Consider the following 16,831-nt stretch of genomic DNA (forward strand, 5'->3'; position numbering starts at 1 on the left):
TCCCCACAAGGCAACTGTGGTAAATGTTTTTGCTAATTTCCTTTTCCGATTTCACAGTTAAACTGTGCTAAAACAGCTGTTTGTTTTGGCTTCTGAACAAAGTAGCAAATATTTCCCTGATTTAGATTCACAGTAGCTGATATAAGAGCTTATCGCAACAAAGACGTACTCAAATGGATACTGAAGCTGTTTAATACCTGGATGCACAAAGAACATTATTACATGTAATAGAAACAACATCGATTTATTGATGTCGACCTATGCTTTGAACTCTTTTTCTGCTCTTTAATATTGAATATTCTTCTGGGATTTACACCGATTTTCTAAGGTTAAATGCTGTAGTGAAATTGCTTCAAAACACCTTGCATATTTTAACACTTAAGACTTGCAGGGATACAAGAGGAAATTATATTTTTCAGTGGTTCGATTCAAAGCATTAACAGTGTCCTCTTTCATATTCTTAAAGAAAGTAAAACCCTTTTCCGGATCTGCATAACAACCAAATTTTTGGTGATGTAAATATGACCTCCTTTGGCAGTAATTAGTTATCTTTTTGTCTTGTGTACTTAAGTTGATTGACTCTGTAGAATCTTAATTATTATGGAGTCTGTGCAGACTAAATAATAGCCTAGACCATATATTGGTAACATTCTGTTATTTACAGTAGGAATATGTTTTTTCACACTACATGTATTGTGCTGCAGTCTGCCATTCAACACTAATGACATAAGTTGTGCAGCAGAACTGCTGCAATTTTCTCCTTATTCACACTGTCATAAGAATGAGTTGTGGTTTTGGCGCAGATTTTGCCTTGTGTGTCAGCTCTTTTTAATCACAATGTCTTGGTGTACCAGCTGCAGCAGAACAACATTCTCCCCAGAGGTCTGTGGCAGTGAATCACAAGGAAAATCATTACTCGGGAGAGAAATGTCCTCTCAGGGTTTAATCTTAGAGGCTTTGATGGAGTTGTATTAAAGGATACAACAAATTATCTGTCTTTTAGTGCTCAGATTAACGTTTTTGTCTGTCATCCATCAGCATGGGGAAACCTTGGAAATGTCCTGAAGAGCCAGGACAAGATGCAGGAGGCTGAACAAGCATACAGAAATGCACTCTATTACCGCAGCAACATGGCTGACATGCTGTATAACCTGTGAGTTTGTGTTTTCTCACTTTTTCATGTTTTTCATGTATATTTTCTCATCCTTCATTTTCATTTACAGTACTCTGGGGGTTTTTTTGTTGTAGTTGATGTAAAATATGCCTTTTGTTTTATTTTAAGTGTATTTCTTCTCATATATATGATACATATTAATGATTCAGGAGTGTGCTTTTTTTTTCAGAGGAAGTGCCTTGTTGTCATGTATTCTCAAGGGTGTTGTCTGCCTTGCGGGACATTAATGGCCCTCTTTAATGCGGCGGGGCTCAAACATCCACCGTCAGCAGCACTCTTACTGTGCTTAAACATCTTAATAATTCTCAGTTTACTCAGCTGTGTGTGTTCTTGTCTAATCCTTCCAAATATGCTTTAAGGTTCAACATTTCCTCTTTTGAGACTGAAGCTCTAAGCTGCCTTTACCTCCGCTCTTTTCTTCTGTTCCAGTGGTTTGCTGCTGCAGGAGGGCAACAAGTTCCTCGAGGCTCTCCACTACTATAAGCTGGCCATTGGGAGTCGGCCAACTCTGGCTTGTAAGTACACCTCCTCTTTTTTTATTGACATCTCCAGCTCTTGCGGTCGCGGCTGTTCTACGTCTCTGCAACAGTGAGCACAGGCTGCGGTTGTATGAAGGCAGAGGAATAGGTGGCAAAGGGCAGCGAATATGCAACATTACAACAAGAATTCAGCAGTCGACAGCTGTCTGATTTCCAAGCCAGACCTTGTCAACGGATCAAGCATCTGCATGATGTCATTTATTATGAATTCAGGCCATGACATCCTTTTTATTTTCATTGCTCCCACATTTCCTACATCTACCGTACTTCTTTTCTCAGTTTGTACCATAACTCCCCCTCCCCTTTGCCCATCACTCCTTCCCTCCTTTCTTTGAGAATTCATCGTTCTTTCTCTGCTTTTCTTGGAATTGGTTTTCCATACGGTGTCATCTTCAGAAACTCCACTCCCTAATTTGTACAAATTGTTCACAGTCTTACCTGATCATGCAATAAATTAGTCTCCCATTGTTCTTGGCATCAGTCATTGACAGATAAAATGCGAATCCTAAAGGTCCCTTCCTTTTTTCTGTCAATTAATTATAAACCTAATCAAGATCCTGGTTAGACTAGAAAATTGTCATTCAGTGTTTAATTATTCAATCTGGTATAGCTGATAAGAAGACTAATTAATTACCTCAAGCAGCAAACATGTTGAAGTCAGAATTAGAATGTGGCAGTTTAAGCATTTTTCAAGGTTGTACCATTTTTCATTGCATGCTTGAAAGCTGACTGATGAAGGTTTTATTTCACACACAGAGCTGTTCTGTTTTTCATGTGATACTGAGTTCGTTCACATTTTGTGCACCCACAAGAAACATTTTATAAAAGTGTTTAAAATAAAACTTGCTCTAGTCTGTCTACAGTTTTATTATCTCCTCTTTCAGTATACATAAATGCAATAGACGTAAGGCCTATATATTTAAGCACAAATGTAAAACTACTGTACATCACATGGATGATACTATGAAGGGGCAGAAGAGGAAGCTGTTTGCTGGAAGTAAAGGCTTTTGATTTTCAGTCCTTCGAAGTGACAATACATCAGTATGTTACAGCGGAGACTTCCAGATTGATCTGCAGCATCAATTAAATTTATTCAAACAGCCAGTCTTGAGAGGGAGTTGTTTAGACAAGGGGGGTCCACAGTGGCTCATTAGTCTCTGGCTGAATATTGATCACCAGATATTGTCTTTCAGTCCAGAAAAGTTTGGAGAGTTTTATGGGATGTGCACAGAGGTCAAACATACAGTTATGTATGAATGGAGTCAGCAGCTGGTTATTGATTCTCACCCTCAATGATGTATGTCATGTGGAAATACTCATTAATCATCTTTTCAACAGTGTTGATCTCTGTGGCCTCTGGTCAATGAGACACACCGATCTTAGCTAAGGAATTGACCAAAAGAGTTAATAAATGTGACAGGAATGTGTGTCTGATTGGAGAACCGGTTCCCCTGAAGATTAGGTCCTAAGTTAATTCAACAAAGACTACAAACTATCACAGTAGTAGAGGTTTGTTGTGATGGAGAAAGCTGGCGGTTATATTATTGCACTATTTAGCCAGCTTTCAAATAATGTTACAAACCAGAGGAAACCAGATGATCAAGTCAGTTAATGAAAAGGTGTTTATTCATTTTGCACCAGCTGCCTACTTGAACACAGGCATCATCCTGATGAATCAGGGTCGCCTGGATGAGGCCAAGCGCACCTTTCTGACCTGCGCTGACATCCCAGATGAAAACTTGAAGGACCCCCATGCCCACAAGAGCTCAGTCACCAGCTGCCTGTACAACCTGGGAAAACTACACCATGAACAGGGACACCAAGAGGTAAAATGCAGAAAAATATAGCTTGTGTTTTGGCATGTGTTTTTGAGGAGTTATATAATCAGTGGCATTAAAACTGTAATTGCTTTCATAAATTTCCAACAGTGAATATTAATATTATAAAGGAAGAAATTAAAGCTGCATTTTTAAAAAATATTGCACTATATTGGTCATTTGCACCTCATACGGAGACCGCTGAGAGTGTTTTGGCTCATATTTCTACTTTTTTTTTTTTTTGCATTGGGCAGAGCTGAATACTTGGAAGAGTCTCCATGGTAATTGACTTCCAAATAATTCTTTGGAGCAAGGAAATGTTGTGTCAGCCATACTGAAAGAGGAAAAATTAAGATTAAGAGAGACAAATTGAGTTTTCTTCTATTTTTTTAGTATTTGAATTAGTTTCAAATCCTGCACACATAAAGAGAAGTGTGAGAGCGTTTCTTTTCCAAGTACACAGATGTGAACTTGGAAAAGAAACGAAAGAGAATTTACCTATGACAATTGAGATCGACCCTACATACTCACACTGCCTCAATACTGGCTTACAATTTAAGATAATAATTACAGTAATAGTAAATTATAAAAGTAAATAATCAACACAAATTGTGCAGGTTTTGTTATGAGTCTCCCGAATTCTCTTGCTGTTAATTTGAATATCTAAGTCAATTCTCAATGAAGCTCTGACTCCACAAAAATATTATTTGGGGCCTACTTTTGCATCATATCTATAAACTTATTTCTAACAGTGCCATTTCTTTTATATGTGGTATATACCTGGAAAATAAGTGATATCTGAGATAATGAATATAAAAGTTATTTGGATGTATTTTAAAAATTGGATGTCATTGGTAGACGAAGATACAGCCTCAAGCTCCCTCATGGTCTGAACAGCTATAGTGCTGGTTAAAGTAACTGGTTTTCAAATGCTCTAGTTTAATCACAAGCATAAATGCTGCTGAGTGGATGAGGACTGGAGTAATGGCACTGCAGATTTAATAAAGGTTTTTATAGATTGTCAATGTGTTGGAGAAAGAGACCAGTTCCACCTCCTCTGACCTTTAACCACAGCAGTTCCTTCACAGTTTAAGTAGTTCCAGCTCCTTCCACCACTTAAACTGAGGAGAATCTTTTTGCCGCCACTCTATACATACTATAGTCAGTATGTGTCACTGCTGTAGTTGTCTTAACAACCGTGACTCTGACGATAGGCCCTCTCTGCCCGAGTCTGTATGAACCACTCTCCCGGTGACCCCCCGATTCCACGCTGTGTATTCAGAGTGTCAGGGCCCTGGCTGCAGGGGAGGAATGACTAGTTACTCAAACACCAGTTCCTCTGGCAGGGTCTCCCCGCTGTGTAATGCAAACATCCCCCACCTTCCTTTTGTTTTATGTGTCTCATTCATTCACAGGAGGCCCTCGGGGTGTTTAAAGAGGCAATACAGAAAATGCCAAGACAGTTTGCACCACAGAGCCTTTACAACATGATGGGTAAGAACTGCTTTTTGTTTCTAGACTTCTGTTCATTTATGTTAATAGTGGGAATCAGAACAGACAGTAAAATAAAAGATTTTTCTGGAGGATTTGGGGGATTTGGGGGGCTGTACATCCATCATGAATTTTGATTTTATTTTATTTTTGTGATTCTTTTAAAACAAGTGGCCTTTGTGTTTCTTCTGGATAGGTGGTTAGCCTTTGGAAATACTAACTACAAGTAATAGCACCACTTTAAGCCCCTTTGGCTGTTTTATTCTGGATGTGGTGTAGCCCAGAGTCACTTACACCCAGTGTGGAGCAAGCAGACAGACTTCTCAGATTTGGCTCGGTTTAAAGTTGGAACAAAACTCATAGATGGGTTCATGTGTGTAACTGTATTTTCCATTAAATGTGGTTACTATCGCATTGTTACTGTAAGGATTCAAAACAAGTTAACTCCAGTTCATATTTCCTGCTACAAGTCTTAACCTTTGCATTTACTAAACCCTTAAATAATTAATATCACAACTAGATAACATTTTTTGTGCAATTCCGAGAACTGTTAAGAGAAACAGGGTCTAATAGACATCAAGAATCCAACCACTTGTAGCCCTTAAAAAAATTCCAAAAACCTTACTTGAGTCTTAATGCTTTTCAACAGTGTTTTGACCAACAGTAGTAAAGTTTACAGCGCCGTGTTAATTCGCTTTTCACTGAAAAAGCATCAGCTTGTTAGATCCCAGCTGTAGAACAGCTGCTTTCAGGCTCATTATAGCTGCTTCCTCCCTTTTCTCTCCGTCACTCTCCTGCTTTATGTCTCCCCAATTCCCATGCAGTCACACACACACACACACACACACACACACACACACACACACACACACACACACACACACACACACACACACACACACGCACACACTTGAAATGTGTCTTTAATCCAGACTCAGTAGTGCCATAGGTTCATTGACGTGTTGGCAAAAGTGCACATTGACAGACCGACTGAGATCGTGTCAAAATGTTGATGAAAGCTCCAGTTACTGTTAAAGAGCTGTGCTGCCTGTGATGCAGGCACCGAGCCAGAGATCCCTGCTTTCCGCAGCTAAACATTGTTTCCGTGCTGAACTAATTTGCACATTTGGCTCACCTGCTCTCATGTATTTCCAGTTTCAGTCACCACACTGTTTTGCGCTTGTTTGTCAAATGTCAAAAGAGCAGAAGCTTTCAGCAGCGGTGCACCAGCCGGTCTAGATCCAGGCTTCTCTGGTGGGCAAAGGAATGTTCCCCTCTGATGAGTTGGGTTTCTTGTACTGTACCTTCTAATTGCTTCATGATGTTTGTGCTAATTTCATGAAGATCTGCTGCCGGAATTACAAGACAGGTATTACTGCTGCTTTAAAACCTATCATGAAATGAAGAGGTCGCGTCAAAGCAGACCTTAACGTACATTTTATAAAATAATTTATTGTCATGGGTGACTTGTAAATGTCTGAAACCCAGATAATCCTGTCAGGTAGATTTATTGCTCCCCACAACGACCAGTGAGGCTGGGGTTTAAGGAATAGTCCAGTCCGTCCATCTGTTTGACTGTCACGTTTACTTTTAACTTAACTTGTCACTAACACACAACAACAGGCAAGCGCTCAAGTGATGCATTTTGCTGTGTATGAATTATTTAAGTAGTGTTTTTGCTTCATTCATGTATAAGGTTTTTCTGGTGGTTAATTTAGTCTCCGGAGCATAAAAAAGCGTTCCTTTCCCTATGTAAGGACTTTTCTTGTTTTTATTTTTTCTGTTTCCAAACTTAGTCTCATTCTCGTGGTTGATTTCCCTTCCGGACCAGATCTCAAATACTGTTAAGTGTTTTTCAGCAAAACCCTTTCCACACAACAAGCAAGTATTAAAGTAGAGCTTTGCTATTTAGGGATTTTTTTTTCTCCCTTTTTTCCTTTCCTTGGTTAGATGTTAAATTGAGTCTCACTCTGTGGGTGGGTTGTGACATTAGGTTTTCTATTGTTCAATGTCCTCAAAACCTAAGGAAAACATTTGCAATGTACCAGAGAGAGGCCTATTAACATTTTAAGATGCTTTTGTGGATTCTAATTCATCCAGGTCATCGTAATCCACAGAAGTCGATACTTTTGGATTTAGCTGTAAAGGCTGAAGTATCAACATGAACAATTTAAATAACATCTTTATGTCTTTCTTCAATCAAATGTACTCATGGTCCTAAGCATTTTATGTTTAAGCTAAATATATCTACCTGTATTTTTTCAGGCTCTGTTCTCGACTCTTTTACTTGTCAGACCACATCAAGCTCAAGTTAAAAAGAAAACACTAACTGACCATGGGAGTGTATAGGATAAGATTAAGAAAAAAAAAGAAAATTGCAAAAGTATGAAGACTGATTGGTATCAATTATCTTCTAATCCTCTATTTTGTTTTATTTGATGTCAGCTGTTGATAAGGACTTTTTTTTATGTAGCTGCAATAGCTTGGATTTCCATCGCTAAAGCTTAAGGCTGTCCCGAGGGATATGATCTTGAAAACATATTCTCATGTATTGCCTTACATCTCATGGGAATGGTCTTAAGTCTAGTGATTTTCCTTTTCAAAGTAAAAGGAAGTTTAAGTCATCATTTGATGTCTTTTACATGCTTTGTGTTAAAATGTATGCGGCCCATTTAACCTGTTGCTTATCACAGTTTGTCCACCCCCATGGGATTAAGGATCCAGTCTTTCTTGTCCACTAAATCATTTTTATCAAACAGAGGTGTGAGTTGAACAATACGCTCTTTCCTCTTTATATGCTAGAATGTTAATTTTAATGATGGTATGTCCAGCTGTCAGCTGAACTAAATTCTTGTAATAATTCAAGTGTTATCAGATGGCTGTGACAGAGAGCTTATTGTTTTTGCAGGTGCTGTCAGAGGATTAGAACTGGTGGGGGCGGGGGAGGGTATCAAATGATGTCTGTCAGATCAAGCAGTGATGGACTTTGTTCTCTATTAATCCACTGAACTCTAGGTCATTTTTGTTAAAAGGTTCATTACTTATAGGGTAGTGGGTACAGACTGATAAGACAATAACCGCTGAATTTGACATAAGAAAAACACAAAAACAACACAGGATTCAGGGCTAGATTTAATGACGCAATGGACTGAGGCCTTGCCTTGCTGTCATGGAAACCCTCAGCTGAACAAGTAGAAGATGTGTGATGTCTTAACCTCTGACAGCTTCACTTCTGACTCCATCATTTACCCCTCACAGGAGAGGCCTACATAAGACTGAACAAACTGACTGAAGCTGAACACTGGTACAGAGAATCCCTGCGAGCCAAACCGGACCACATTCCTGCACACCTCACTTACGGCAAACTCCTGGCTATGACGGTAAGATTTTGTGCCATCATCCTGATTGAAGCACTATGATTATATACAGTATAATAATATACGGGGTAAAGTCTTGGTTAAGATACCACACAGAAACAGATAGAACTGTGATTGTTATGTGATGTTATTGATATTGTTGTCCTATTGTATAACTCTTTGAAGCAATACTGTGTATGTGAGAGAGTAAAGATAAGCAAAAGTGATGATGAGAGAACAACAAAGGAAGGTGAACACATTGGAACTGTCATGGGAATAGGCCTTGTTAATTAGAAATCTTAAGCTGCTTGTCGTCTTTCTTTCCATATAAAAGCCATCTACTGCTACACAGATATCAGGCAGTTGGTTCGTTTACAACACTACATAACTGTATTCACTATAATCAATTCTTAATTTGACCAGTGCTTTCCAGGACAGCAGAGGTAATATCCTCTCATGGTTACAAAGCTGACCTGTGTTTTAATGACGAAGGGAACTGCTCTCTGGGGAAGGTCTCAGAAGACGTTTTCAGAGATTGTGGCCATGTGTTTAGGTCAAACAGTCATCTCTTACAGATCATAGATAGGTGCTTTGGGGTTGTGGCTGACTGAGGAGCTGTTAGAGCTGAAAAGGACTGTGAGAAGAAAAATAAACGCGCTGGACTCTGAAGGGAGTTAACATGTTCAAATGCCTGAGGCCCTTTGGAACAGTTGGAACTAGTAAGTTTGAGTCTGCCGAGACCTGTCCCTGTTCATTTCCTTTATGAAAACTCCTTTTCTCGCCAAAATTTGTGTTTTGTGAGTCACAAGTGACATGTTCAAAAACTTTACACAAGAATTATTCACCTAAGCTTGCTGGAAAGAATCTTCCTGAACATTTGTGTCCATCTTTCGTCAACACACATCAAGCTTTATTGCTTCTGGAAATATGTGTATTTGGCTTCTTGCAAGGAGTAACATGAAGAGATTAACTGTCATATCTTGAAGGAAAATATATACAGTATATAGTTTTCACTGGAAGCTGATGAGCACCCAGCTTGGAAACAGCTGGGTGTTAATCAGCTTCATCTGTTAAAATAGAATAATTGAGAACTGATGCGGTTGGGCAAGCTTAGTAACTTCTGTCATGCAAGTACACAAAAAATTGTACTTGATTTGTTGATTTGCTTTGGAAATTATGAATGTCATCCGTGTCTGGGTCAATAGTATCAATACACAGTGTGTCCTCAATGAAGAGGTCTTGGTATTGTAGATCATTGTGTGTTTAACTTAAATCAAGCTCCAGCACCACACTAGATTGATTTCCCCATTGGATCGGTGGTCAGCTTAAATAATAGCTCATCTGACAACATTGACAAAAGCTGCTTGTTAATGTGACATGACTTCCTCACGGTACAAAAGCCACCGAACATCTAAAAGTGTCTTACTTTCAGCAAAGGTAGTCAATGGGAACAAAACTATTCTCTAAAGGAGACTTAAGACTTGTTAGATTTGATGAAGAATGCAGTGGGCCACAAACAGGAGTGCATTTTGTTTCAGAAAGGTCTCATTGATTGTGGAAAGTGGATCTCAATCTGGAATACTTGTCTACAAAGTGTAGACATTGTTGTAGTAGTCCCATTCAGACAGCGTTTCCATTCTACGCCTGTTCTGGCCTTATTCCCCCTGATGTGTGTTTGAACACAATGGAGGTGTGATTGGGCGTCAGTTTGTTACACCTTTTTGATGCCTCAGGACAGCACAGAAACAGGCATCTGTATGCATCGAGTGCTCCGGTGTTTTCCGGAATGGTTTTGATGTTGTAAAGTGTAAAGGCACACACCAAGGTGATGATATGATACCTTATCTGGCCCAGTTTGATTAAAGGTGTCACAGTGAAGAGGGGGTTCGTTTCCGTGATGTTGTGCAGCGCCTGTCTAAAAAAGGCTTATGATAGACGGGATTTGTACCCCTGTGATCCTACAAATAATGGCTTCAGGCTAGGAACACATTTAGCACCTCTTTATCAAAGACAAAAAATTTAAGTGAAATTTGAGTAAAGATACAGTTTCATCTGAGTTCTTCCTGTTGTCGCTGTAGCCTCTGTATCTCTAAACCCCCCTGCAGCACCTCTGTGAGTGATGAAGACAATTCAGGCGATGTCAAGGGTCTTGAGGTTCAGATCTCCAAGGGAGAGGTAGATAGCAAGATAAGGTTATGCAGAAGGGTGAGAAAAGGCTGAGGAGAGGATGGTAGAGCTGAACTGGAAGTTGAGTTACAGAGTGCAAAGAGATGTGTGTGATTTGTGGGAGAGGGACGAACAAAATGGGGGAGGGAGAGAGAGTTAATCTATCGCCTTCACACTGCACTGACCCCTTCACACCTCAGCTATACCACCAGAAACCAGGATGTGTTTCAATATCTCTTCTAAACAGAGCAGGTCAAAGCCAGACATGACTGTGTTGGTGCTTGCAATATTGGATTGTCACGTATTCATCGCTTCTTTGACTTACAGAACAGAATGTAAGACTGATTCTTAATTCATATTCACCTTCCCATCCACAGAACCACAGTTCATCTGAGATTATCAGGAGATTTAAATGTGTGAGGCATGCATCACCAAATTCAATGTGTGTGTGTATGTGTGTGTGTGTGTGTGTGTGTGTGTGTGTGTGTGTGTGTGTGTGAGTGTGTGTGTGTGTGTGTGTGTGTGTGTGTGTGTGTGTGTGTATGTGTGTGTGTGTGTGTGTGTGTGTGTGTGTGTGTGTGTGTGTGTGTGTGTGTGTCAAGAAGGAGGTTAAAAAAGGGAATTAGAATTAGATATAATTGATTAGAATGACTGTATTTTTTATGAGTGGTGCAAAAGGAGCACTCATGCCCTCGGATTTTGAATGTGCTGCATGGAGACTGCCTGTGGTTTCCACTGATCCTCATTTTTTGTCAGTTCTCCTTCCATTAGTATTCATGTCGCATTCAGCAGTTATTTTTTATTTTGTCAGCTTATAGGTTCTCTTTAGGAAGAAAAATGGGCTACAAACAAGCTGTCAAAAATGCAATTCCACTCAGTAAGTCTTATGTGTGACTGAGAAAAATCTAGTTTGCTTTCACAATCGCTGCCCACATCATTACTCCACCGTATGGCATCAGCATGAATGTCAAACAGATGCTGTTCATTTTCCACACACCTCTCAATATACCTCGGCTTTTGTTTTAGCAAATGTTGCTAATGGTAACATACCACTTTGTGATCCCTGCGCGGCTGTGGACTCGTATTCTCTGCATACACTAAAATTGAGACCCGAACAAAGATTCGAGACATTTCTCTTTTTAATCATTCACTTTGCTCTCTTTACCTACACCAGGCTTATAATTCCAAAAATGTGAAGAGTTGAATAATAAAACAATGACAAATGAGTAACTTGTTTCTTTCATGAGTTCTTAGCCCTTAACATCCATGCAGCTTACTCTGAACATGGAATCCATTAACATGTCATAATCGAGTGTGAGCAAGCTTAATTCTGAAGTTTAATAAACAGCCCCAGCCCCGTGTCGTTACAGAACCAGCTGGACATCAAGCATAAACATTTCTACATCTGTGAATTGGAGTGTGAAATCACACAGATATTATTCTTTTCAGAGAGGAATTGTGAACGGTATTTAGACACTATCAACTCTGTTAAACATATACTTAACACAGGCTTCACTTTCAACACCATCAAGGCAAACACTTCTATTGTATTTACTTTAAAAGATTCTGTATTTATTGAATCCACAGCTTTGTGAAAATGTGTACTTTTACCCATCCTTTAGTCCTTAATGGTGCACTGAATTGGAGCCCATTCTTCTGTTTAAACAAACTGAAGTTGTTTGTTTAATTTGTATATTTCTACATCCTTTCTGATGACTTTTACCTCTTGGTACGATTCCAATTCCAACATTTAGGTGCACTATATTTTAATGAAATACATGCCAGTGGTGGCTGACGTTGAAGCATCAGCTTTTACAAATGAGTGCACACAGTTAATTGCTGATCAGATGGTGTCTGGTCCCTGAATACAAGCATGGAGTTGTAAAAGTCCCACGTGGCACTTCCATTGGCCAGCTGCTTTGTTCTGTTTCCAGTCTGATTGGTTAATCTCACATTGAAAAGCACCTGAGGGAACTCTTGAGGTCCACAAAGAGTCAGCGATGTGTTTCCTCATCGTGCTACGCTTAGTCTCCCAGTGTTGATTCTTTAAGTTCTCTATAGGCTAGAACAACACTGAACACACAATTAGACAAATCAGTGTGTATGCGCCACACACCTGTGTGCTTATTCTAACAAATTATCCCCATAGAAGCATTATCACGTTCTCATTCACTCTCTTTCCTCTCCTTTTCAATCTCCTTTTCACCACAACCTCCTCCCGCTCCATTTCCATCCACTGCTGTCTGTCTTCCCTCAAAGTGGTTGGGCCACACACCGACCATTTGCGGTTGGAATCTGGAAGTGTTATTTGCATAGATAAAAGACTGTAATGAATGAGGCTTTGCCCCATCTGGTCAACAGTATCATGCAGTGTGCACTTTGACAGAATGACGTGCGCTTTAAAGAACTGCTCTCACAGGTCATCTGCCTATTTATTAAGATTTATAGTTAAAGTAGGCCTGCGGTTTGGACAGGGGCATTCGGTTTACACAGAGGTATTTTAGTCCTTTAGTCCAGTGTAGTGTTTTTATAATGACTAGTTTTGAGGAGCAGTTGAAACAATAATGAAACTATGTAATCCGTCCCTTGCAGGGCCAGAAAACAGAAGCGGAGAGGTACTTCCTGAAAGCCATCCAACTCGATCCCACAAAGGGAAACTGTTACATGCATTATGGTAAGCATTTTAATTTTTTTAACTCTCAATTTGGCATATCCTGACTTGGTTCTTACATGTTCTAATATATGATTTGACCATTAAACACATGTGTTGAACACTCAAATCAATATATATGGCCTCACTCGTGTGCACTGAAGCGGGAACATACACCTTGTCAGGTCATTGGCTGACGTTTTCCCAATCATTCTTACTTATGTCAACGACAACCTCACTCTGTATGTGGAAGAAGGGGTGATAACTTCCCCTCTTTGATTTTACAGAAATACTGAACATGACAATGTCAATGTTTCTCATATTTTGCCTGTCTTTCCGTAGAGTTTTTTATCTGGAATTGACCTGTCAGCTCCTCGCTATCATTGCACCAGCTTGAATTTGACATTTAAAGTGATCAATACACCACGTTGCATTTTCTGTGTCTAAGGTGACACTTTTAAAGGTTAGGAACTTTGCTAAAATTGAGATGAATGATATTGATTCACACAAAGAGTAGTTGCAGATGCAAAAATCAAGTTATTGACGTGTAGCTGATAAATGACTAAAGAAAAAGACCCACGCTATATGTCAGTCTGAGCAGGTACTGCTAAATTCACATTTTACATCTTGGCACCCAACAAAATGTTAATTTGATGAAGTTGAAGTTTAATTTGTAATTTGTTCATAGATTTCATGTGTTTCTCTTTATTTTTCCATTATATCATCATAAGAAATCTCACTTAATATCTGTGTCTGACCTCAAATCTGTATTCTTGGCTTTAGTTCTATCCACGGCTGTTGAATAAAAGATGTGTAGGTTCATGTAGTGGTTTAGTATGGTACAGTAGTGGAGCCAGCCAAAGTCAACAGGGTATTAATTCCTCTGTAAACCTGGCCCTTACCATGGGGTCCACTCTCGGTTGTTGGTCTTGCAGGCTTCTACAATCCAATGTCTTTCCAAGTCCACAGACAAAACAGCTACATACATAATACATAAGACACAAACCTCCCATGAGAAACATTTTCATTTTAAAGAAATCGATCCGTCAAGGTTGTCTAATGTGAACAAATTGGTCTGAGTGATGGCCAAAGAGAGATGGTGCATTGTGATGGGAGCTAGTGTTTCACGGGCTGAGAAGGCTGTTCCATCAAGGTCCAACGCGACACTTTATGGACTTTATCCCCTTTAAGCCTCTGTGGGGATCCCTCTGCATTTTAACAGTAGACCTGTTCTCTCCTGCCCTACCAGGTCAGTTTTTGTTGGAAGAGACGCGGCTGCTAGAAGCTGCTGAGATGGCGGAGAAAGCCGCACGCCTTGACAGCGGGGAGTTTGATGTGGTCTTCAGTGCAGCTCACATGCTCAGGTGAGTGTTTGATTAGTCAGGGTTGTTGGTTTTTTGTTTTGTTTTTCTTTTGATTATTTCCAAACCCAACTCAGTACAAAGACACCGAATATATTTCATTCTTTGTAGCTGAGATGGGCGTGTCACAGGTTTTCATGGCTGTATAAAAAGGTTGCTGAGTATGTGAGAGGGAGGTCTACTGTCTGTATGCTTCATCCAGGGGCTTACATTACTCCTCAGCCAGTATGATTTACTTGGCCCTGCTTTGTAATCCTCTTCTCTGACTGCAGTGCCGGGCTGAAACTGTTGATTTTATTAAGCGTGCTGTGCAGCTATATATCTTCATATGCTAACTCACACTTACTTTACCTCTCTCACACTGTCTCACTCTTTTCTGCTGGCCCTGGCTCATAATTGAAAGTAGGCTTCCAAAGCAACACTTCAGCAGACAACCCTGGGCAGCAAAGCTTTTGTAGCTCACAAACTATTGTGCTCTTGAACACACACCATGCTTCAGAATTTGTAAATACAGTAGTGTGCCAATTCACAATGTTTAAATCAACTACCCCAGCTGAGTTTAGAATGATCCTGCTTTAAATATACAGTAATGAGTCACCCAGGAGTTAGATTACCGCTATCCTCTAAATTATGACCATCTTTAAACGAATAGTATTGTGTTTTGTGAAATGCACAAATTTAGGTGAGAAACTATCTATAACTAAATCTATAACTATAACTAAAAACTATAATTCATGAAGCCACAGCCAGCAGCTAGCTAGTTAGGTCTTGAAAGTCCTGGAAGCAGTGGAAAAGATCTATTTTCGCATTAAATTATTGGTCGAATAGAAAACAACTTCAAGTAAAAACGGGGTCTTTAGGTTGAGAGTCATCACTCTGAGAGTAATTATGACAAACCAAGGCAGAAATACTTCAGATCAACCTTGTATTTGTGCCTTTAAGAATGGGAAATCAGGTGTTTCTGACATTAATGATATTTACCAAAGGGTAATACATTGTTGCACAACTCTGGGTAAGAATTTTACCTGGTTGCTTTATACATAGACCCCCCCACCCCCCCACCAGTCTGATCACACAGGGTAGTCTTCACCAACGGTTTTCAGTATTGTGAGCCCCCTTCACGGTCCAGACCCTTGGCAGCTCAAGAGGGCATAAAGCACTTGGGGTCAAACTTTCCTCCGCCTGCTTGGCATGGGGTCTCACTTCTCTGGAGCTCAACTTCTTTCCATGTTTGTCTTGGAAGCAGATATGGAAAACCTGGTTATTTGGGACACAAGTGGAGATTAAAAGGAGGGGCTGATACTTTCTGATGTGCAAATGCTTTTTATTGCTCTCATGGGCACTTGGTTTTTGAGCATTTTGCCTTTAAACTAATAATTTCCTCCTGCCTCCTTTCAAATATATCTTCATACTAACACTAGTTTATAGAGTCAATGACAGACAGGACTGGTTGGTTAATGATGAGGCCAGTGGGGATATGGTAGTTCAGTATCTCCCATCATATACTAATTTAAAGACATAGTTATTCACAGCCAGCGGGGGGGGAACAAATCTCTATATTAAACAAAAAAAGCAGATCATTCATTCAAAGTTGACTTCATAGGTCAAAACCATGTGTTTTCTATAATATCCCAGTAAACCATACATACATATTACTACCATGTCATGATATTAGGTATGCCAATTTGGGCATATTTTGCTTTTCCCATTTCCAAGTGTATAAATTGTTTTAAACTGATAATCCTATAATGTTAATAAAATAAATGTTGGTTGTACATTACATTGGGTGTAATGCAAATATGATACCACCTTTAGGATATGTATTTGCATCCAGTGTAGCACTTTAACAGAGAAAAACCTGAATTTAATTTTTGTGCCCATGACAAATGGGGTAGCTGTGGTTTCACCCCAAATATCTGACTGTTGTTGAAATGTAATTTGTTCATTCAGTGATTAGTGTCCAACTATGTATACTTGCGATCAGTGCGTGTCAGCGCTGGGATTTGTACATGACTTGAGTTACTAAGCCATTTTTAGACAAAATGATGTCAAGGGAAGAGGTTGGTTGAGTTGCTGACATGAAATATTTTTCTCTTGAGGGATTTTATTTTTTCTGATCCCATACTTCCCATCATTCCCTTCTTTATTCCTGGGCTCATGTAGCCTCAAGCTGACTCCTTCTCAGGTCAAACCCAGGCAGCGGTTTATAATCTTGGCCTCCATAGTACTGTCAGAACCCGCAGTCACAGCGCTGTTAGGCTCCGATGTTCCATCAGC

At 39.7% G+C, this 16,831-nt stretch overlaps 1 protein-coding gene across 2 annotated transcripts in view; it reads left to right on the plus strand.

The window, feature by feature from the left end:
* The window catches only part of tmtc2b (transmembrane O-mannosyltransferase targeting cadherins 2b), an 81,119-nt gene that overhangs the window by 56,511 nt on the left and 7,777 nt on the right, over nt 1-16,831 (plus strand). For both annotated transcript variants that reach the window (XM_068312879.1, XM_068312878.1), the window contains exons 4-10: nt 1,039-1,153; nt 1,604-1,689; nt 3,355-3,539; nt 4,946-5,024; nt 8,280-8,401; nt 13,136-13,217; nt 14,443-14,557. In XM_068312879.1, the coding sequence (XP_068168980.1) occupies nt 1,039-1,153; nt 1,604-1,689; nt 3,355-3,539; nt 4,946-5,024; nt 8,280-8,401; nt 13,136-13,217; nt 14,443-14,557 (784 nt within the window). The remainder of the gene's footprint in view (nt 1-1,038; nt 1,154-1,603; nt 1,690-3,354; nt 3,540-4,945; nt 5,025-8,279; nt 8,402-13,135; nt 13,218-14,442; nt 14,558-16,831) is intronic.

Source organism: Antennarius striatus, chromosome 4, assembly GCF_040054535.1.
Source record: "Antennarius striatus isolate MH-2024 chromosome 4, ASM4005453v1, whole genome shotgun sequence".
Classification (NCBI taxonomy): Eukaryota; Metazoa; Chordata; class Actinopteri; order Lophiiformes; family Antennariidae; genus Antennarius; species Antennarius striatus.